At 40.7% G+C, this 18,241-nt stretch overlaps 1 protein-coding gene across 4 annotated transcripts in view; it reads right to left on the minus strand.

Annotated features, from left to right (window-relative positions):
• The window catches only part of SYNE2 (spectrin repeat containing nuclear envelope protein 2), a 167,322-nt gene that overhangs the window by 138,018 nt on the left and 11,063 nt on the right, over positions 1-18,241 (minus strand). For all 4 annotated transcript variants that reach the window (XM_041398933.1, XM_041398943.1, XM_041398924.1 and 1 more), the window contains exons 3-12: positions 9,279-9,340; positions 8,242-8,337; positions 7,893-7,970; positions 7,709-7,801; positions 6,346-6,527; positions 4,526-4,722; positions 3,986-4,086; positions 3,164-3,265; positions 2,289-2,426; positions 1,330-1,494 (exon numbers count right to left, since the gene is read on the minus strand). In XM_041398933.1, coding sequence (XP_041254867.1) covers positions 1,330-1,494; positions 2,289-2,426; positions 3,164-3,265; positions 3,986-4,086; positions 4,526-4,722; positions 6,346-6,527; positions 7,709-7,801; positions 7,893-7,970; positions 8,242-8,337; positions 9,279-9,340 — 1,214 coding nt within the window. The remainder of the gene's footprint in view (positions 1-1,329; positions 1,495-2,288; positions 2,427-3,163; positions 3,266-3,985; positions 4,087-4,525; positions 4,723-6,345; positions 6,528-7,708; positions 7,802-7,892; positions 7,971-8,241; positions 8,338-9,278; positions 9,341-18,241) is intronic.

Here is an 18,241-nt window from a genome sequence, read left to right on the forward strand (position 1 = left end):
GAAACATAATATGCATTGCACAGAAGATAAGCCTATTTCTCAGTGGCATATAAAAAAAAAAGGTACAAGTTCATTTCTGTTATAAAATCTGCAACAAAGCATGTTAATGGAAATGGCTAAATCCTGGGACAGCCCTCAACCACAAAAATAGTGCATAGGTTTTTAATACTGGATTTTGTAATCTTAACACTGTGTCCGTCAGACAGTTATGAGCATTGGGGGATCATTTCCTAAATCTTAATTAAAATTTGTATGATAAGGTACCACCTTGCCAATATGATCCCTACACACAACACACTAAAAGGGGAAAAAATTCTCAACAGGATGTCTTCCTATCAAGATAAGTGGATTTGGCAGAAATTAAGCACTAATGTGTTTCCTCTTCTGAAGGAATGCCATTATTTTATCTGTATGTTTAATGGGAAAAAATAAATGCCTTAAGAAATTACATCAGTCTCTATCTTATTCTTAAAAATGCTTTAAGTACTTAGGTTGCACAACAAAAATCATAGGTCAAATGGCTAAAGACTGACAAAGCTGTTACCAGTTAAAAAGTCATCTCTCATATCAGGAACTGACTAGAAACAGTACAAGAGAGTGGTGTTATTAAACCACTTGCAAGAACCTCCACTGCCCATTCCTTCAAATTCTCTTTAAGGACAATGTCACAAAACCAGCAAACTCGCTTATAAAAAACCCAAGTATGGCATTATGATCACCAGCCAGGCATCAACACATATACTCTTTCAGAACTTTCAAATTCAAAAGGATGTTTAAACTATTATCTGTGCAAATATTCCAAGAGCAGAATAAATAACTTGCATGGTACAAAGGTATCAAAATATCCTTGCCTTGAATGGAACTACAGAGTGATTCAGCAAATATTTAACTTTAAACACACAAACTTCTTGAACTATTTAACTTTAAACACACAAACTTCTTGAGCTCCCTGGAATGTAACCTTAAGCTCAAGTGCTTTTCTGAATAGGTATGCATTAAGAATAGACTTAAAGATAAAGATGCAATTATCCTGTGTTATTACTTAACAAACAAACAAGTTGCAGGAACCACATAAAAAAGAATAACATAATTTACTCATTCAGGCAGTATTCAAATTTAATCTCACCCCAGTGAAGTCTGAAACCTGCCTTATAGACCCATGGAGTTATTTAATTAAACTCATAATTCTTCAAAGGTATGTTCAGAAGAGCTTTTCATCTTCAGAAGACAAACATATGCACACCACTTCCCAAAATGTCAAACAGCAATTCCCTAACAAGTGCTTTGCTGGGTCAAACTGAAGCAGAATTTCCTTTGTGATCAACATACCTTAAATATTACAATTATTTCTCTGAAGGCAGACATTGCTTTGAATGGGTCCTGTAAATCAGGCAAATCTTCAGCCTGCAGACGTTCCACCTCCTGGAGCCAAGCCTCAATGCTACCCAGAGGGGAGGGCAACATCTGGTCCAGTTTCGCCTTCCATTCGTTAATCTTTAAAAGGAAAACAAGTGGATTAAATCTCTCACTATTATTTTCTTCCCCATCTCCAAGATGCTGATATAAGCTGCATAAGCTGGTGCTCAAGACATCCCAGGAACCCACTCCCTCATGTCTGTCACTATTCAACAAAAGAGTTTCCAGTGAAGTCAGCTAAAATCAGCCCCATTTACTTCAAACCCAGGTTTGCTCCCTGCCCATAACCTCTGGTGACCATCCAAGGCCCAGCAACAGGAAAATTTATAGTGAACTAGTGGCAAAATAGGGGGGAAATAGAGATGAACAGCTTTCTGTTTGTCATGGGGCTGACAGGAGAACATCTCTTGCAAAAACAGCAATTCCCAGCATGGCCCTACACATCCCAATTTCAGCCAACACAGCCAACTTCACTGCAAAGCACTGACCAACCAGGCCCTACTGGATCAGTATCTGTGCTCTGAGCCATAATTGTGTCCCAAAATAGCCTTTTAAGCATAAATAGGCCAAAACCCTTGATCAGAAGAGTGCTTCGAGACAACCAGATGCATTTTCCAGGGATGTTTCAGTGTTGAGGCTTAGGAGGCAGAAGGGTAACACACAAAAAGTCACCTTCTGCCTCCTCTTGGGCACTGAATGCCACTCACACTGTCTGGACTTCAGGTTCAGGGTCAAACCTTTTTTATCATCCCTAATAAATGCATCATCCCTCCACTTTTCCCGGTGTGAGTTCCTGGGGTAGATTTAGGCTTCTTCATCCATCCCACATGCTCATGCTGGTAATGGGTGAGTGAGAGAGAAATGCCTCTGACCTGAGAGATCACTTTATCCCACTCTTCCCTCATCTGCTGCTGGCCTTCATTCAGCTCAGCTTCACTTCTTTTTGATGACAACACAGGCAGAAAGGGGATTTTCTCTTGGTTAAATGCTTCCATAAATGACATCATTTCCTAGAGGTAAAATAGAAGAGTAGTTCACAGAAGACGTCAGATGGAAGCTCAGGGAGCCAAGTCCTGCCTTTGAACACCTTGGTATGAGTTCCATAAACTTCAAAGGGTGTGATGCATGCAAAGGCAAGACAACAAGAGGCATTCTTGTCTCCAGGCAATATTTGGGTCTGAAATTATAGGTGCCATTCCCTAAGTCTGTACTTAACATAATGTTAGTGCAGTTGGAACACAGTTCTCCCCTCCCAGCAAGAGAAAGGGAAAATTCCTCCTCTCACAGTTCCCCATGGGCCACTTTATTACAAACTCTGGCTACAATATAAGCCAAAGGAAATTTTGCTTCAGCACAACCTAGAGCCAGCAATTCAACTACTCCTCTATAACATTAGCTGGGTAAAACCTACTGTTGTAATTAGCACAGAAATAGCATAAGTAACTCTTTGAAGGGCCTACATGCTTGAATCTTGTCCAAGTCTTGAACTACGTCAATTAATTAAGACACTAGTTTACTAGTTTCCAAAAACTCTACTCAAAAATGTAACAGCATATCTATTTTTCATAACAGAGAGAATTTTAGCCTACTTTTCCTTCTATCATGTGAGGGATTTAACAATTTCATAATCAGATTTCCAAGTTTTCTTTGAAAGCTTCAGTTTAGGAAATGAAGATGAAAAATATGAAAAACATCCACAGAAACAGATTCTTTTCACAGAAACTTCTAAACATGAAATGCAACTTACTTTGTACTTCTGGTAGTATGTTTCATTCTCTATTTCCACCAGCAGCTTTGCTAACTTCTTCTCCTGTGCAGCCAACCAGCCCATGGCCTCTCTTACTTTCTCCTGGTAATTAGAGCAGAAAATTTCATCTTTCTATTTTGCAAGCATTGTTTTTAATTTACATTGTGCCATAAAACAACACTCATTGAGCACACGATAAAGTCCTTTCAAAGCTATTGAAAAACAAACAATAATTCCTGGGGACCTTGATGAATTTTGAGTGAGGCACTATTACATTGCAGGGAAAAAGTTTTAAACCTGGCACCTGGATATATGAAGACATCAAAAACAGACCTGACTGCAGTTCTACTGAAGGAGATTATCAGTATGTGATTCACCAATTAAACGCTCATAAGAGAATATAGAGAATACAAAATGTGGGTTTCTGATCAGTGTCATCTGTCAGAGGCAACTTCTGTCCACTTTACGTGTCAAACACTAAATTTAAAGCTGGCTGTTCTGTGCATCTGCAAATCTGTCTGCCTTGCCTCCAACGTTTACACAGACTTCAGAGCACACATGAAGACAACCAAGCTTGAAAATGTCCTCTGCAATAATTAAATGAAAAAAAAAACAACCTGCACAGCAATTCCACCTGTATGACAAAGGAAAAATCTATAACATGGAGTTTTTTCTACCACACAGGAGCATCAGAAGGTTCAAACCAATCCAGTCCTGTTGGCAGAATCAGAGCATCTACTATGTGCTACTGACTCAGATATAAACTGGGAAAAGAAAGCACTTTCATTTGAAAATGCCTCAGTGATAAGTCAGACAACATACCTGCATGTCTTCTTCAGACTCAGGCAAATTCTTGGAGTATTGCAAAAACTGAGCCACGTAAGTCATGATTGATTTTTCATCCGGATTCACAGTGTCAACATCTATGAGAGCCAATACAGCATTTACATAATTATGCAGCCTTCTAGGCCTGATCACATAATTACACACTATGCTGCAGTTATTAAAACACATTACCATAAACATGTTTATTTTGCAACACCTCACTTAACATGCCATTGACAGAAATTAATATGTCATGAACATTTTTTTCCTTGGGAATATTTTAATAGAGCGTGATTAAGTAATTAAAAAGTTTTTCCCATGAACAGGAAAGTTTCATATCCTTTCTTCTCCTGCAATTATTGTCAAATCAAAAATCCTACAGTCCCTAAGTACAGCTGATGTTATAAAATAAAGAACCTCAGGTTTGAGCATTACAGCAAACATCAATGCTCCATTTCAAACTTAAGCACAGTTTTATACATCATATTAATCTCACTCATAATGACAAAAAGATTTTTTTAAAAGCTGATCATTTACCTTCAGGCTCCAGAAGCCGTGGGATATTCAGCTCCAGTTCTGCAATTCTGAAAGCCTCTTTCAGGTTTTCTTTATTGCTTCTGGCTTTTGCCTTCTCCAGATCAACCAGACCTGGCCTCAAGGTTTGGATGATGGCTAAAAAAGCCAGTCCACTTCGCCAGCTGGACTTGAAATCAGTGACACTGACAGAGCCATGCCTATCCCAGAAATGAGTGGAAACAAAATGTTAGGACATCTGAAGAAACAGGATTTAAGTACCAATTTAGAAATAGAGTATAAATTCAGTAAAATGGATTATGAACCAAATCCAAAAGCACCTTGCCACTGAACTTCTGCACAAGTCAGACAACAACACAGCCAGCACTACCAATCACAACAATTACTTCTTTTTACAAGATAACTATTTCTTTTTGTCTTCTACTGCATTCTGAAGATAAACCCTTGCTGATCCAAATCCCCCATAAATATCACCTTTGTGCTCAACATCTATGCATTCTATGGGGTGGAAAAGCAAGAAGAAAAGCACTGCAGAACATGTATTAGTCTGTAAGCACACCAAGAAATGGCATTTTAGAAAATCCGAAGCTTAAAAGCAATGTATTAGTGCAGGAAAAAAGTATTTATTTTTCTCTTAATTAGTTTAGTGTCCTTAAATCATCTTTTATTAATGTTCACAACCGGAAAAGTGCTGTGAAGTGCCCAGTCATGCAGGCCACCATGAATTCTGGGACAAATTTCCAAAAACAGCCTGTATGTTATGAGTATGTCACAGCATGGAAAAGATGTGGGGTTTCAGGCAATCAAATTCAGTCACAACACAATGGGCCAAGTCTTAGAAGATTTGTTTCTTTACCAAAACCTACAGGATTCACTGGTAACAAAATATTTCGACATAATGCCAGTTCAGAAATGAACAGAAATGAGACTGCAAACCAGACAGCAATATTGCTGAAAAACATGCAAAAGGAAGAGGACGATTACACGGATAAAGAGCTGGTTTTGATGTGCCAATTAATCTTCTGATAAAAGACAGCTAGAAGGCAAACCTCAGTGCCATTCTATTGGCAGAAGGTGTCTGATGTGCTGATGAAGGCCTTTATCTCCCACTAATAACACGGAATATTAGTAGGATTTTATTAGAAAATAAAACAACCCAAAGAGCTGAGGAGAAAGAGCTGACATTAATGTAAAGCATATTTGGAAGATCCTGGAGTGAAGCAGCAGCCCTTGAAGAAAATGTAAATATCTGTATCTGCTCTAGATGGTATCTGCTGTGAACACCCCCCCTGAAAGCAGCAGTACTATCTGTACCTCAAGCATAGGGAAACATCTACTTAGAATTAGGGACTAGGACCACCAGGATTAGCATCCTCCTTTGGGATCATGCAGTGTTTTGACAGAAAAGCATGAGTTGTGGGATCATAAAAATCCTACATTTTCCATTAAAAATATTAAAAAATTGTTGAGACTGTGTGAATCACTGCCAACCATGAGGATTAAAACAAGTAAATCATGTAAACATTCCACTAGACTTATCACACAGGAGCACCTTAAAAAAAAAAGCCAAACAACTGAGATTACACTGTTATGTTTATTTAGTAAGGTGAGCTTTGCTTTACTGTATTTAAAGGGCTCATGTCAAAACATTTGGGGCCTGACTGATGCTGAAAGTACTGCTAACCACAAGCTGAAAGTTAAAGGATTTTCTGCTAAGCTGTCACTAAGTAATCTTAAAAAACAGGGGAAAATATCACCACATTGAGAGGAAAGCAGCGATACAAAGCGTAGCATGCTAATTTTATGTCTTGGATGGAACTTACAGTGAACACTGTTCTTTTGCCCACAACAAAAGAGCCTTTGTAGCAGACATCTTCCACCGTTCCTTAATTTTAGCACTTTTTTTAGCTGATCTGTTTGCCTTTGGAGAGGAGTCAACAGCACCTGGACAATCAGGTGAAGGCTGATTGTAGGTACAGGCAAGTGTCCTGGCCAGTTCTTCAATCTGTCAGAGAAAATGGGAGACTTAATGAGGCTTCAGTTGAGACATTCCCAAGGCATCAATGGCAGAACACCACAGAGAACCAGACAGGACTCAACCACAGCTGTAACAGTAGCTTCTCTGCCCCCCAAACTCAAACCAGCCTTTTTAATCTGCACAACCTGAACTATTTCATACTGAATTCCCATCTTGAGGCAATTTTTTTTGGCAGGATATATTCACCCAAAGACTTGTGTGTTATGCTGTGGGTACCAGCAATGACATCAAGGGACCTTCTCAGTCAATTTCTACTCTACTCAATGACAGCAGCCCCATGGCATTGTGTTTTCTGCTGCCAGGAGTGACATGTTCTAGGCACAGTCAGATTTTGCCTGCTCACTCAGAGTGCAGGAAAACCTACCTGATAGACCTCAGAGATCCCTACTTGGCTAGAGAAGCCTGGTTTAGGTAAAAAGATAATTCCACAAGCCATGAGCAGCACGAGACTCTCTGGCATCAAAGTACTTCTATCACAAAAAATATGGGCTAAATACTGCTAGAAAACTTTGTTTCTCTGTGCTTTCCTAAGCCCCAGTCACCAGTTAGTGCACCTACATTATTTCACTGCTAGGCTCTCCCTAGAAGCCAGCTTGGCTCCAGCACCCTCTGCAGCCCTACACAGTGATTAAATCAAGGCCCTGTGCTTTCACACTTCCCCACAACCCCATGCCATGCAAGGTGCACACTCTTATTGTATAAGAAAAATAAGTTTGATAGCCTTTGTGTTATTTCAGGTGCTAGCACTGAAACAAAAAAAAAAATACAAGAATTGTACATTGTAAGCACAGTCAATACTGAGGAACGGGGCTGCCTCTGAGAGATGGATGTGCCACTTCACCACTATCTGCTCTTTTTGGAGCTTAATCATTACAGACCTTAGACAAAACAAACAAAGTTTAGCCCATTTTTTAACTGGTTACTTAAAAAAAAAAATCTCACTATCTTTCCTTCCTACCATTTGCAGCTAGACACTGTTCATCACTGCCAGCCCTGCACTGGTGCATCTCCTTGAGATGTCATTTCCACATGTCAGAAAATAATCTTTTGTTCAGTACTAATTCATCTTATTTAGCAATCACGTAAGTCAACACATTTTTGTGCTTTTCCCCTCTACTAAAACTCTCTCACATCGCTGAAATACTTACATGAAAATGAAATATAATAGTCCAGATTAGGCCAAGCACAATGGAAGGTTTTCCTTCAATAATGTCAGCTACATGAATATTTATGAGCTTCAGCTAAGAAGGGAAAAAAGGGATCATTGTTAACAAAGAAAATGTTCCACTAGCTAAACTGGCTTTAGTTGTGAATTTTGAAGTTAATACTCACTGATCTGCTCTTTAAAAATGTCAAAGCATTTTCTATATTACTTCTACACTGGAAGGTATTAAATCCTTTTTCCCGTGGCTGCAAAGCAAAAAAAAACAGGTTATATCTTCAACTGCAAAAATTAATTTTCTTCTATATTTTGAAAAGGGAAGTCCATCAAAAATTCATAAGTTACTTTTGGATCAACTTACTTCTGTGTGTTTCAGAGTCAATGATACAAAAATAAGTTACTTGAAACTAGCTCTATGACCCCAGAGGGATGATTCATATGGTTGCACTTAAGCATATCCAGAAATCTTTGCTGGACTTGACAAAGGATTGAGGTAATATTTTTATTACTCTGTCTTACCAGATGTTGACCTGAAAGCACTTCCAACAGATCCAGAAGCAAATGTCCCTGCTGTATGTCTGTATACAGGTCTGAGACAACATAAGGAGGGGTATGCTGCAAGATAAATTTCAATCTTTTGTCATTTTGAATTCAACACACTACAGAACATCACAGATTACTCAGCTGTTAAATAATGTTTAGCATCCTTTATTTTTTTCATTAAGCTGCAATAAAAATCCTGCATCTAAACAGCCACATTCCGCTTCTTCTAATCCATTACTATGCTTGTGTCTTATTCCCCCCTCTTTGTCCTGCCTCTGTCTTTTCTTAGGGTAATTTTAGGCCTCACTTTCAAGCACTCACATTTTTCAAGAAGGTCTGGGGCAAAAAAAAAAAAAAAAAAAGGAAAAAGGAAAGCTAAAGTAGGCAGTTAATTCATATTTTGAGATCTTAATATTAAATAAAAATTTGAGTATAGAGCTGCATAACTAAACCTCTTTTCACCCACACAACACAAACTTATCAAGAGCTCAGCAGCTTCTGCTCAAGGAGGGACCAAAACAAAATTATATCTTGTTTTTACCTGAGCAAGTCAGAGTCCCAGCAAGTGCTGCAGGAGCTGTTTTCTGAGAGCTTAAAGAGCACTTGCACTACTATGTGGTTTGTCTTAATACTTACCAGTCACTCAGGCCATCTCATTAAACTCATGCTCTTGGATTGCATAATAGAATAACACTTACCTAATCCCAGTAAAACCAACTGTAAACTCAGAAACTCGTAAAACCCTGAGACATGTGCCTCAATCCACCACAAGTTTTACCATGAGTAAGGAGAGTGACATCCACACAAAATCCACCTCACACAGATGTCCTTGGATGTGCCCCAATACAGTGCTGCTGCACTTATTAAACAAATGCTTCTCAGGGCCACTTTTCCCATCCAGTGCCTAAAAAAACTTGTAGCAATTTCATTTGTTCCTAAAAAAATTAATCTCTAACCAGCATAAATGAATGAAAAAGGCAAAAGCATGTCTTTGCTAAAGAACCCCCATTTACCTTTGCCAATATTGAATTTATCCAACTAGTGAAGGTTTTCTTCTGTGTAAACTCCCGCTGGACTGGAAAATAAAAACAAAAAAACCCCTAAAGTTAATGGAAAAAATGATCAGTTTTTTCTCCTCTTTCCCAAAAAGACACATGGTATCCACCTCAAACCCAAGGTCTATTCTTCCAGATATTAAGTTACTATTTACTATCAGTTTTTCTCAACTCTTGTTTTATAGCTGGTATTTTCTTGCTTGCTGAATTGGTACTGCAAAGACCTCTACAACCATCAAGCATAACCTACAGGATGCAGAGAATAACTAATGAAGGCTTTCTCAGAAGATCAGCAAATACAAATAGCGATGTGAAAGCATAATTCTACAGAGAAACATGTCTGCAATAGCTCTGTCCATTCCTAAATGTTCCTTCAAGGCCTCAGGGCCATCATCAGCACAAGACAGATCCTGGAATTTGGGAAAAGCCACACATTAAGTTGGATGCAGGCTGGAGTTAGGGGATAAATGCACATCTATAGGTGAAGCTACACCATGAGAAATCTTTGCTAGCTGAAGGGCTGGAGAGAGTTAGGGGTCTGTCATGGAGAAACAGAGCCTCTACCTGCATCCTTTCCACTGCTGGGCCCTCCCTGGGGTGTACAAATTATTAATCCAGCTGATGCCTCAGGTTTTAGCTTTACTATTTTTCAGACTATGTGCTGCTTTAGTGTGTAGTTCTGAGCTTCACATTAGGGGATGGTGAGCTCTCTTCACAGTAGGGAGACAAAACAATTCCTTCTCCAGCTGGGGACCCAAGGACAAATGATCCAAATCTCAGGCCCAAGAGCACAAACAACACGGACTGAAGAGAGAAAAACAAGGACAGGACTTCATAGGCTAAAGCTATAATTGAACAATTAACTCCAATATGCAAATGGACCAGAACTTACAAAAGTGAGAGATCCTGTAACCAGTCATGTATTTTGTGACCATTTTGGTTCATCTTGGGTATAGTTCTGGCTGGGTTCTTGTGCTGCCCAAGGTGTATCTATTGAGCCCTTTTAATAAATCCAATAAATCCCTACTTTATTCTTTAACTCTGTTTAGCCTCTGTTCTAGGTCAGCCTTGACAAGGCATCACAGCCAAAAAGGAGCACACAGGGTGTTAATACCAGCAAGAGAAAGAAGAAAGTGCTTGAACTTGTGCTGCAGCAGAAAACAGTGAAATGGGACTCAAAGCATGACCCAGTGACACAGAGGTGCAGCTCTGCACCCAGGGCTCTCACGGTGCCACAACCAGCAGCTCTGCAGGGAGACAGGGAGACATGGTTAAGCCCATGTTTCAAAAACCAGAGTATTTGAACAGCTTTTCCCTGCCTGTAGGCAGCAGAGACGGAGGAAAGCCCAGTTCCCCCAGAATGTGAAGCAGAGGGTGAGCAGCAGAGTTGGACCAGAGCAGCTCCCCAGCCCCGTCAGGGGCAGTGTCATTACCTGACCTGCCAGCCCATTCTCCCTCCCAAAATACCACTCCATTTCCAAGACACATCACAAAACCCACAGATTTCTAGGGGCTGGAAGTCTGAACACAAGTCTCAGGTGACAAACAGAGGCACTGGCCTCTGAGATGATGGACTCACATCTGCCACCAGCAGCCATCCCAAAGGCTTGTGAGAGCCAGCCTGAACACAAACTCGTTTCTATCTCCTTTTCCATAGCAGCCTTGACTGCAAGCATTGGGGCTGGTTTCCCAGAAAAGGCTTGCATGGAGAAACAAATCTGGGAGACAGGATAGGAACAGACCATCTCTTCTGCCTCTGAAAGCGTGTTCTTGCTCAAAAGATTAATTGAAGGCAAGCTTGACATTGTAAGGAACGTTCAAGACATCTCAGCAATAGATACGTATGTTTTGGTAGGCTAGGCAGGATGAAGGATACCAAAAATACCATGCCCTTGGGAACAAAAAATAAAAAAAATTGACTGTTCTGCCCATAAAAGTGAAAATGCCACTCACAGGAAAATGTCCACACTTTACTACACTCTGGAAATTTGCAACCACAAACCCCAGTTGTGAGGTCTTTTCATCATCCAAGACAGACCAGAGGAGTTTCTGTGAAGTTTCATCAGCTCATGAAACACAGGAATTCAGCTGAGGACAACCCAGGCTCCTGCTCCTCATCCCACAGGCTGCCTTCTGCCTCACTGGGCGGGTGAGCAGCAACAAAAACATTCACATAACCTGCGTGGAGCACTGCTTTGCATCCTCTAGTAAGGGCATCTTTCATCAGCCCTCCACTAATCTGCAACACCACCATCCTGTTGGAGCATGAAGCAGGAGGTTTCCCCTGCTCACTGGATTGTTTTAGGATTCTTTCTAAGCATCACCAAGATTGCCCTCAAAGGGTAAGATAAGGGCAATCTTAATGGACAAAAACAACACGACAAAATTGGGTTTTGTTCGGAAAAGAGAAAGTTAAGTGCACACGTGGGACACAGACCAAACAACGCTGCAATGCTCACAGGGAGGACAAAAATAGCATGGAGATACTGGCTTCATGTTAGCACAGGAGCCAACCACACCCTTCAGCTGAACACCACGTGGGAGCCATTCCAATTACCCGAGCTGCAATTATTGAGTCTGAGCTCAATTTTATCAGGCAGGCAAGGCTGGAATTGCTAGCATCTGAAAAGGGACAGAGAGCAAATATTGACTGCTCTGCCTGACGCCAGTGACTCCTGCAGCTGCAGCTCTTGCCAAACACACACTGCTGCTGCTGCTGCTGCTGATTTCAAGAACTTGCATTTGAGGTTGGTTACAGATGGTTAGGATGAGACACTTGGCCTTGTTTTGGTTGACATGCATATTAAAATGCTTCATTATGCAATAGGGGCCAGATACTGCAAGTGTTGATTCACGTGGGCAGCTCTCAGGCAAATGTCTCACCTGGTGACAGTACTAGGTGGTTATTCCACATCTAAGAGCACCTTAAACCCTCCATAAGCTACCCAACACAACCCACTGGGCTGCCTTCCAAGCAGCTGCTGCCCCCGCTGCAATGTGCCTTTTTTTCCTACCCAAACAAATAATAATAATAGAATCTCCTCCTGAATTAATAACAGAACTCCATGCTTGCCAGTATTCCCCCAGCTTGTAGTGCAGCAGTCAGGGTTTCCACACCACACACACTCAGTACAGATGTGCTCCTGGCACCGTGGCAGGCAGCTGTATTGCAATTTTCAGGCTGTGTGTTTTCCCTCCCAGTTCCCCCTCCACTGCTGCTGCTCAGAGGCGCTAATGATTTAATCAAGCTCTTCAATTCTTACCTCATACCACGTGATTAATTAATACAGATTTTTATTTTTATGAGGGTGAATGGATTCTTTGTTAGGCCTTTTTGTAGGACTCTAACTGACCTTGGTTTTCTCTTGCCCTAGTTTTCAAAATGTCACTGACCTAGAATAAAAAAGCTATAAAAACCCCCAAACCCTGATCATCCTCTTTACTTTGGGACAAAACTCACTAAGCTAAAAAGTGTATCTGAGAGAACAGAATAAGAACCTGGTAATCTGAAAATACCCAAAATCTATCACATTTCACCCTGTGTTAATACACTTTTAGGAAGGAATAACACATACAAGCAATGTGTCACGTAGAATAGCCAAAAATCAATACACACTGCTGGACAATGACTGTTTTATTCAGTAATGAGCTACCAGCAAGTGCTACAAACCAGGCTGATCATTAGGAGCACAGGGACAAGGCAGGGACAATGTGAGTGCTGAACTCTCCCAGGAGGGAAAGGGTAACAGCAGCACCGCCAGCCACTGTTTTACTCTCAGCCTGCCTTAAACTGTGATGCAGAAAAAACAAGACTTAAAATTAGTCTACTGTCCACTTCTGCCTTTCATGCCTCGCTTCCTGAGGTGGGGGAATGGCAGCTCCAAGGAAAGGATCATCTCCTCCTTCAGCAGAGAGCTGGAGGAAGCAAATCATGGCAGAACAGATGTAGCCTGTCCATCCACACTCACCAAACACTGTCACCAAACAGCAAAGAGGATTTCTTCTGCCACAATGACTTGTGTATCATTGTCAGTGAACAATTTACAACTGTATGGCTTTTTTTTTAAAAAAAAACCCAAACATTTAAGCGATCACTTTAATGAGCACAAGCCTGCCTGTCATCTTCTCATCTGTTTCACCAGGAGGAATTACCTCTTGTGTATGATATTTTTATATCTTCCTCTCAGCACTGAGGTCAGCTGAGGCTATGTCTGCGGCAGTGTGCAGGGAGCTGATCAGGAACAGACCAGGAGAGCCGCTGTTCACAACACAGTGTATCCACCATGTGTGCAGGGACAAAGGTTGTGCTGAGCTAACTCCAGCCCCAATGGACACAGACAGCCACGGCACCTTCCTTATTTCAGTTTCATTCAAAATAACCATTTCCACACTCCCTGACAGAGCAGCAGAATGAGCCAAAGGATGGGAAACAGGGATAACCAGGAGAGCTCCTTCAAGACAGCACCTGAAGGAGTGCTATATGAACTAATACACCAAGCAAGTACATTCTATAAATGATTGGAACCATCAGAAGAACAATTAAGTACTTGCAAATCCAGGGAGAGAGTGAGCAATTAACCCCCAAGCCCATTGTGAAGTCCCTTCCCTTCCACCCAGCAACAGTTTCACATTCTGCAGACAGGAAAGCAGGGAAAAGGGTTATTTCCAGCATTTATGTTCAGCAACATGGTGTTAAGCAATTAAAAACAAACACAGAATTCATTGTCAAGATTGAGAAGTTTACCAAAACACAATGAAGATGAGGAAAATACCTCTACAGGAGGAATGGGTCTTTTCAAATCCAAATATTACATAAATATTAACTAAATCACTACTACCACATCAGTGAAGCAAGTGGAAACTTTCTGCACTACACCTTCCAACCTCCTTTTCCTTTTGAAAGCCAATTGGCCAGTTCACCACAAGTGCTGCTAACTCAGGAAGTGTGTTCACACCAAGCTTTGCTCTCCTGGCTGTCTTAAACCCTTTTGCTGCTCTCATTGTCAGGATCCTCTAAATCACCACAGTCTTCATGACACCACGAAGTGATGTTTAGTACTCAGGGGCACAGGCAGGTGGAGATTAAATTCTTAAAAGGTACTAAGTCACATCATCTACATATCAACATACTTTTAAAGATAAACATTCAAGTGGCTTTTCTAACATTTTAAAGAAAGGGAACAGTGAAACAGGGATCTGACTGTAGTGATCTCACAGGTGCCACAGGAGCCATCAACTCCTTTGGGATTTTAATTCCAGTTTTTAACCAGTTACGCATCACATAATGCATTTAAAAAATTGCAATTTACCTAGCAGGGAACACTTTTATGCAACTATACAATCTATTTTTTATGTTAGGCGTGTGAAGCAGACAAAAATACCCACGACTGAATATTTTCAAGGCAGTGTCATGTGTCAGTTGCCTCTCCAGTGCCATCAGCCCTGTCACATGCCACAAAGCTGTGCAGTTACGGGAACTGCAGAGCAGCTCCTCACCCAGGCAGCATAATCTGGGAATAAATTTCTGTCCAGCTTCTATGGGAGCTTTTTGTAAAAGTCATCCTTGTAAAATTGTAATAAACATTTAACAGACTTTTTTAAATCATTCTGGTAAAGAAAACGAAAGTGTAGCTTCAATAAGCAAGTGGCCCCATTAGATGAGATACACAGTTAAAACAAAAAAAAGCTGGATAAGATTTATTAATTTACCTTACCTCTGGATGAATTAAGAGGGTCTCAAAAAGACATACCCCTTTACTCAGAGATGAGTACAATCTACTACGTGCTGCACAACAAAACCTATCCGTACACAGATATATCTCTGTATTTTCAATTTCACTTGAAGAGAAATCATTCACGAAGGATTAGACATAACTGCATGAAAAAAGCATCATTCATTTCTTATCACTAAACTCTCTTCAAAAACAGTTCTCTTCAAAAACTCTCTTCAGCTGTAGCAACCACATTCCTATATTATCATGCTTTGGGTTACAGTAATAAACAGTAACACAGACACAGATTAATAAGTGGACCCAAAAATTAGGACCCCTGCAGTAAATTAAACAGTGAAAGAGTAAGTACATGTCCCAAACTCCAACAGCTAAAACATACTCTTGTGATTGAATTAGCTCAGCAAGCATGAAAAGGAAAAACAGAGTTCTGTACAGGCTTGGTGGGAAACACCATACACAGGGGTGTTTGCTATCCCAGGGGAAAACAGGGGAAAGATTTGTGCATGGGACAAAAAAAAAAAAATCAAGGTTGAATCCTCCCACAGGTAGAGATTTACATTCCAAATGCAAGCAATAAGCCAGTTCCAGGGTGCACAAACCCTGCAGAGCTCCTGCTGCAGCCACCCATCTGTGAGCAGCCGTCCTTGCTGCAGTCCCGCACTCCAGCTCAGCAGCAGAGTGTGGCTCCATCTCCAACAGCTCCCAAAGCTCTGCCAGGAAACCCTTCTCTTACCAAGCAGCTGACGTGCCTCCTCATCTCAAGTAGCCAAAGGCAATTTAGGATGTTGACTGTGCCTCTTCAACTCACAGAAGGATGAGCAGCAGGCTGGACTCCTCTCTGGGGCCAGCCCATGATGCAGGGCCGGGAGGGACACACAGGAGGAGGAGACACAGGACAGGAATCCTGCTTTATTCCTCCCATGCTCATTGCCAGCCAAGCCCTGAGCTCCTGCCTGCTCCATCCTACAACAAAAGTGACTTCAGGTTTCAAACATGGCCCATGGTGCAATGAAGCATCTCCCTGTCAAGCATCCTCTGCTCACCAAAATGTCTACAGATTGACTGGCAGGAAAAACCCTTCCCTTAAGTATTCCCCCACTGGATATAGCCATAATAGGTCCAGCTCCAGGCTTTACACCTGCATTTTTACATGGCTGTGCAAGGATTGCAACAAAGCAATTCTGCAGCTGCTCTAAGTTGTGCTGCACCAAAAAACAGCAAAGAAGCAGAGAGGTGCTGAAGGAAAGGGCCCAGATAATGCTGACCTCAATCTGATTAAATTTTATTCAAACATCTGGGACAGAGGGAAGGGGAAAAAGAAAATAAAAGAAGCCTGCCAATTCCTGACATCATGCATTTTCATAGCAATTTCCATTTCTTGGCAGGGAGGGAAGGGGTAACTATTACTCTCATCTGGATATAGGCTTGAAAACTGGTAAAGGTTAAAGAGCAATACATAAATCTGAAAAGATCCATATATAAGGGTTTATATTCTTGCAGCTTTTTACTTCAGCCTTATGAATCTTTACCATTTGAAAATGCCTGGAGAAGGGGGCATTAGAAAACATACTGCTTTAATTTCTTCACCTATTTTACTCACGTTTTTCAAGCTTCATTAAGTCTCCTAAAGTAATTAGCTGACAAGAAAGATGCACTGAGAACTAAGTTATATTATTACCTATTTTTCAGTGAATGTCTCCATAGCATCTTCTAGGCCAAGGAAACTTAAGGAAACTGAATGTTCACCCTTGAACACTCTTCTGCCTAAAAACTCACTAACAAGCTTTTACACTATTAACCAACTAGCCATAAATTACTAGAGATTCTATAATAATTAGGACTAATAAGTAGTAAACTCTCCACTAATTACTTAAAGGAGATTGTTCTTTCCCTCTCTTTTCCTCTTTTTCCTGCTGTCCTCACAGAAGCCTGTAACTTAAATAACAGTCAAACATACCTAAAATAACATATCTACACATGGTAGGGAAGGAAAAAATAAATAAAGCTAATGATTTTGTTACATTTCTTAGGCATAAACTTCACAAAGGTATATGACCAAACCAACTGACACATTAAGTTGATCTTGCCCTAATTAACCAGACTAGACAAGTGCTCTACCCCCATGGGATGCCTTTCAGGAATAATGGAAGGTTGGATCACAAAGAATTAAAAAGTAGATTAAAATATATCTGGACTACATCCAGACTAGATCTCACTCCTGCTTCTCCCTTTATGCACGTCTCCAGTTATGCTGTGTATTACAATGCTGGACATATTCTATGAAGCTATATCCCAGCAATTTGAAAAAGGAGATCATAGCAAGTTTTACATCTATCTGCAGTCACACAAAATGTAAGCTGCTTTTCTGGTAGTTGTAAGCAACTATTCCTTGAATCTGAAATTTCTCTCATTGATTTAAAGCAGTCAATATCACTGTCTGCTTCACAAATCTCATCTCAAGATTCCTATTAATGGAAAAATCTGTTTCCTTGAGTGACCCTATTCTTCTTATTTGACCTTTGCCACCACAGATCTGCGAGCAGAGCTGCTAATGGTCCCTATATGTCATGTCAGGAATGTGTCTTTGGTGCTTCCTCACAGCTGTATTGCCATTTGCTTGTTTGACCCTGAGCAGACGCTGCAGCGCCACAGCTCCATACACAAAATGTGTCAGTATCATTTGTTATGTCTTCAATCACTACAAAAAATTGCTCATGTCACTTCTAAGGGATATCCCTGGATGTTTTACAACAGCCAGGCACAGACAGCTTGGGCACAAGATTTGCAGTGTGTTCGTTTCAGCACAATCTAAGAGCTCCATTTATTACAGCAAAGAAATACAGTCATTTCAATTTTACTAAGCAGGGCTCCTTCAATGAGATATTGATCAGTGTGTTTTTCAACAAAAACACCAACATGGCTTTTCAGAAAAAAAAAAAAAAAATTAAAAGTAAATCCCTGCCCTAAAAATGGCATGAAACTTCAAATCTGCCTTCAAGCTGAAGAGTGTTTTCCAAATCTGTTTCACAACAACAGCCATCTCAGCCTTTCTACCCAAGGCTGAGTTTGACTGGCACAACAAATGTGTGTCTGACAAGCTGTGCTTGGTGCAAAAGTCAGACTAGCTCCTGTCTGCTACAAGTTTTTGCTTATTCTCCTGAAAATGCAATAATGAGCAAAAAGGAAGAA

The sequence above is a fragment of the Onychostruthus taczanowskii genome, unplaced genomic scaffold, assembly GCF_017590055.1.
Source record: "Onychostruthus taczanowskii isolate IOZ18803 unplaced genomic scaffold, ASM1759005v1 scaffold1, whole genome shotgun sequence".
NCBI lineage: Eukaryota > Metazoa > Chordata > Aves > Passeriformes > Passeridae > Onychostruthus > Onychostruthus taczanowskii.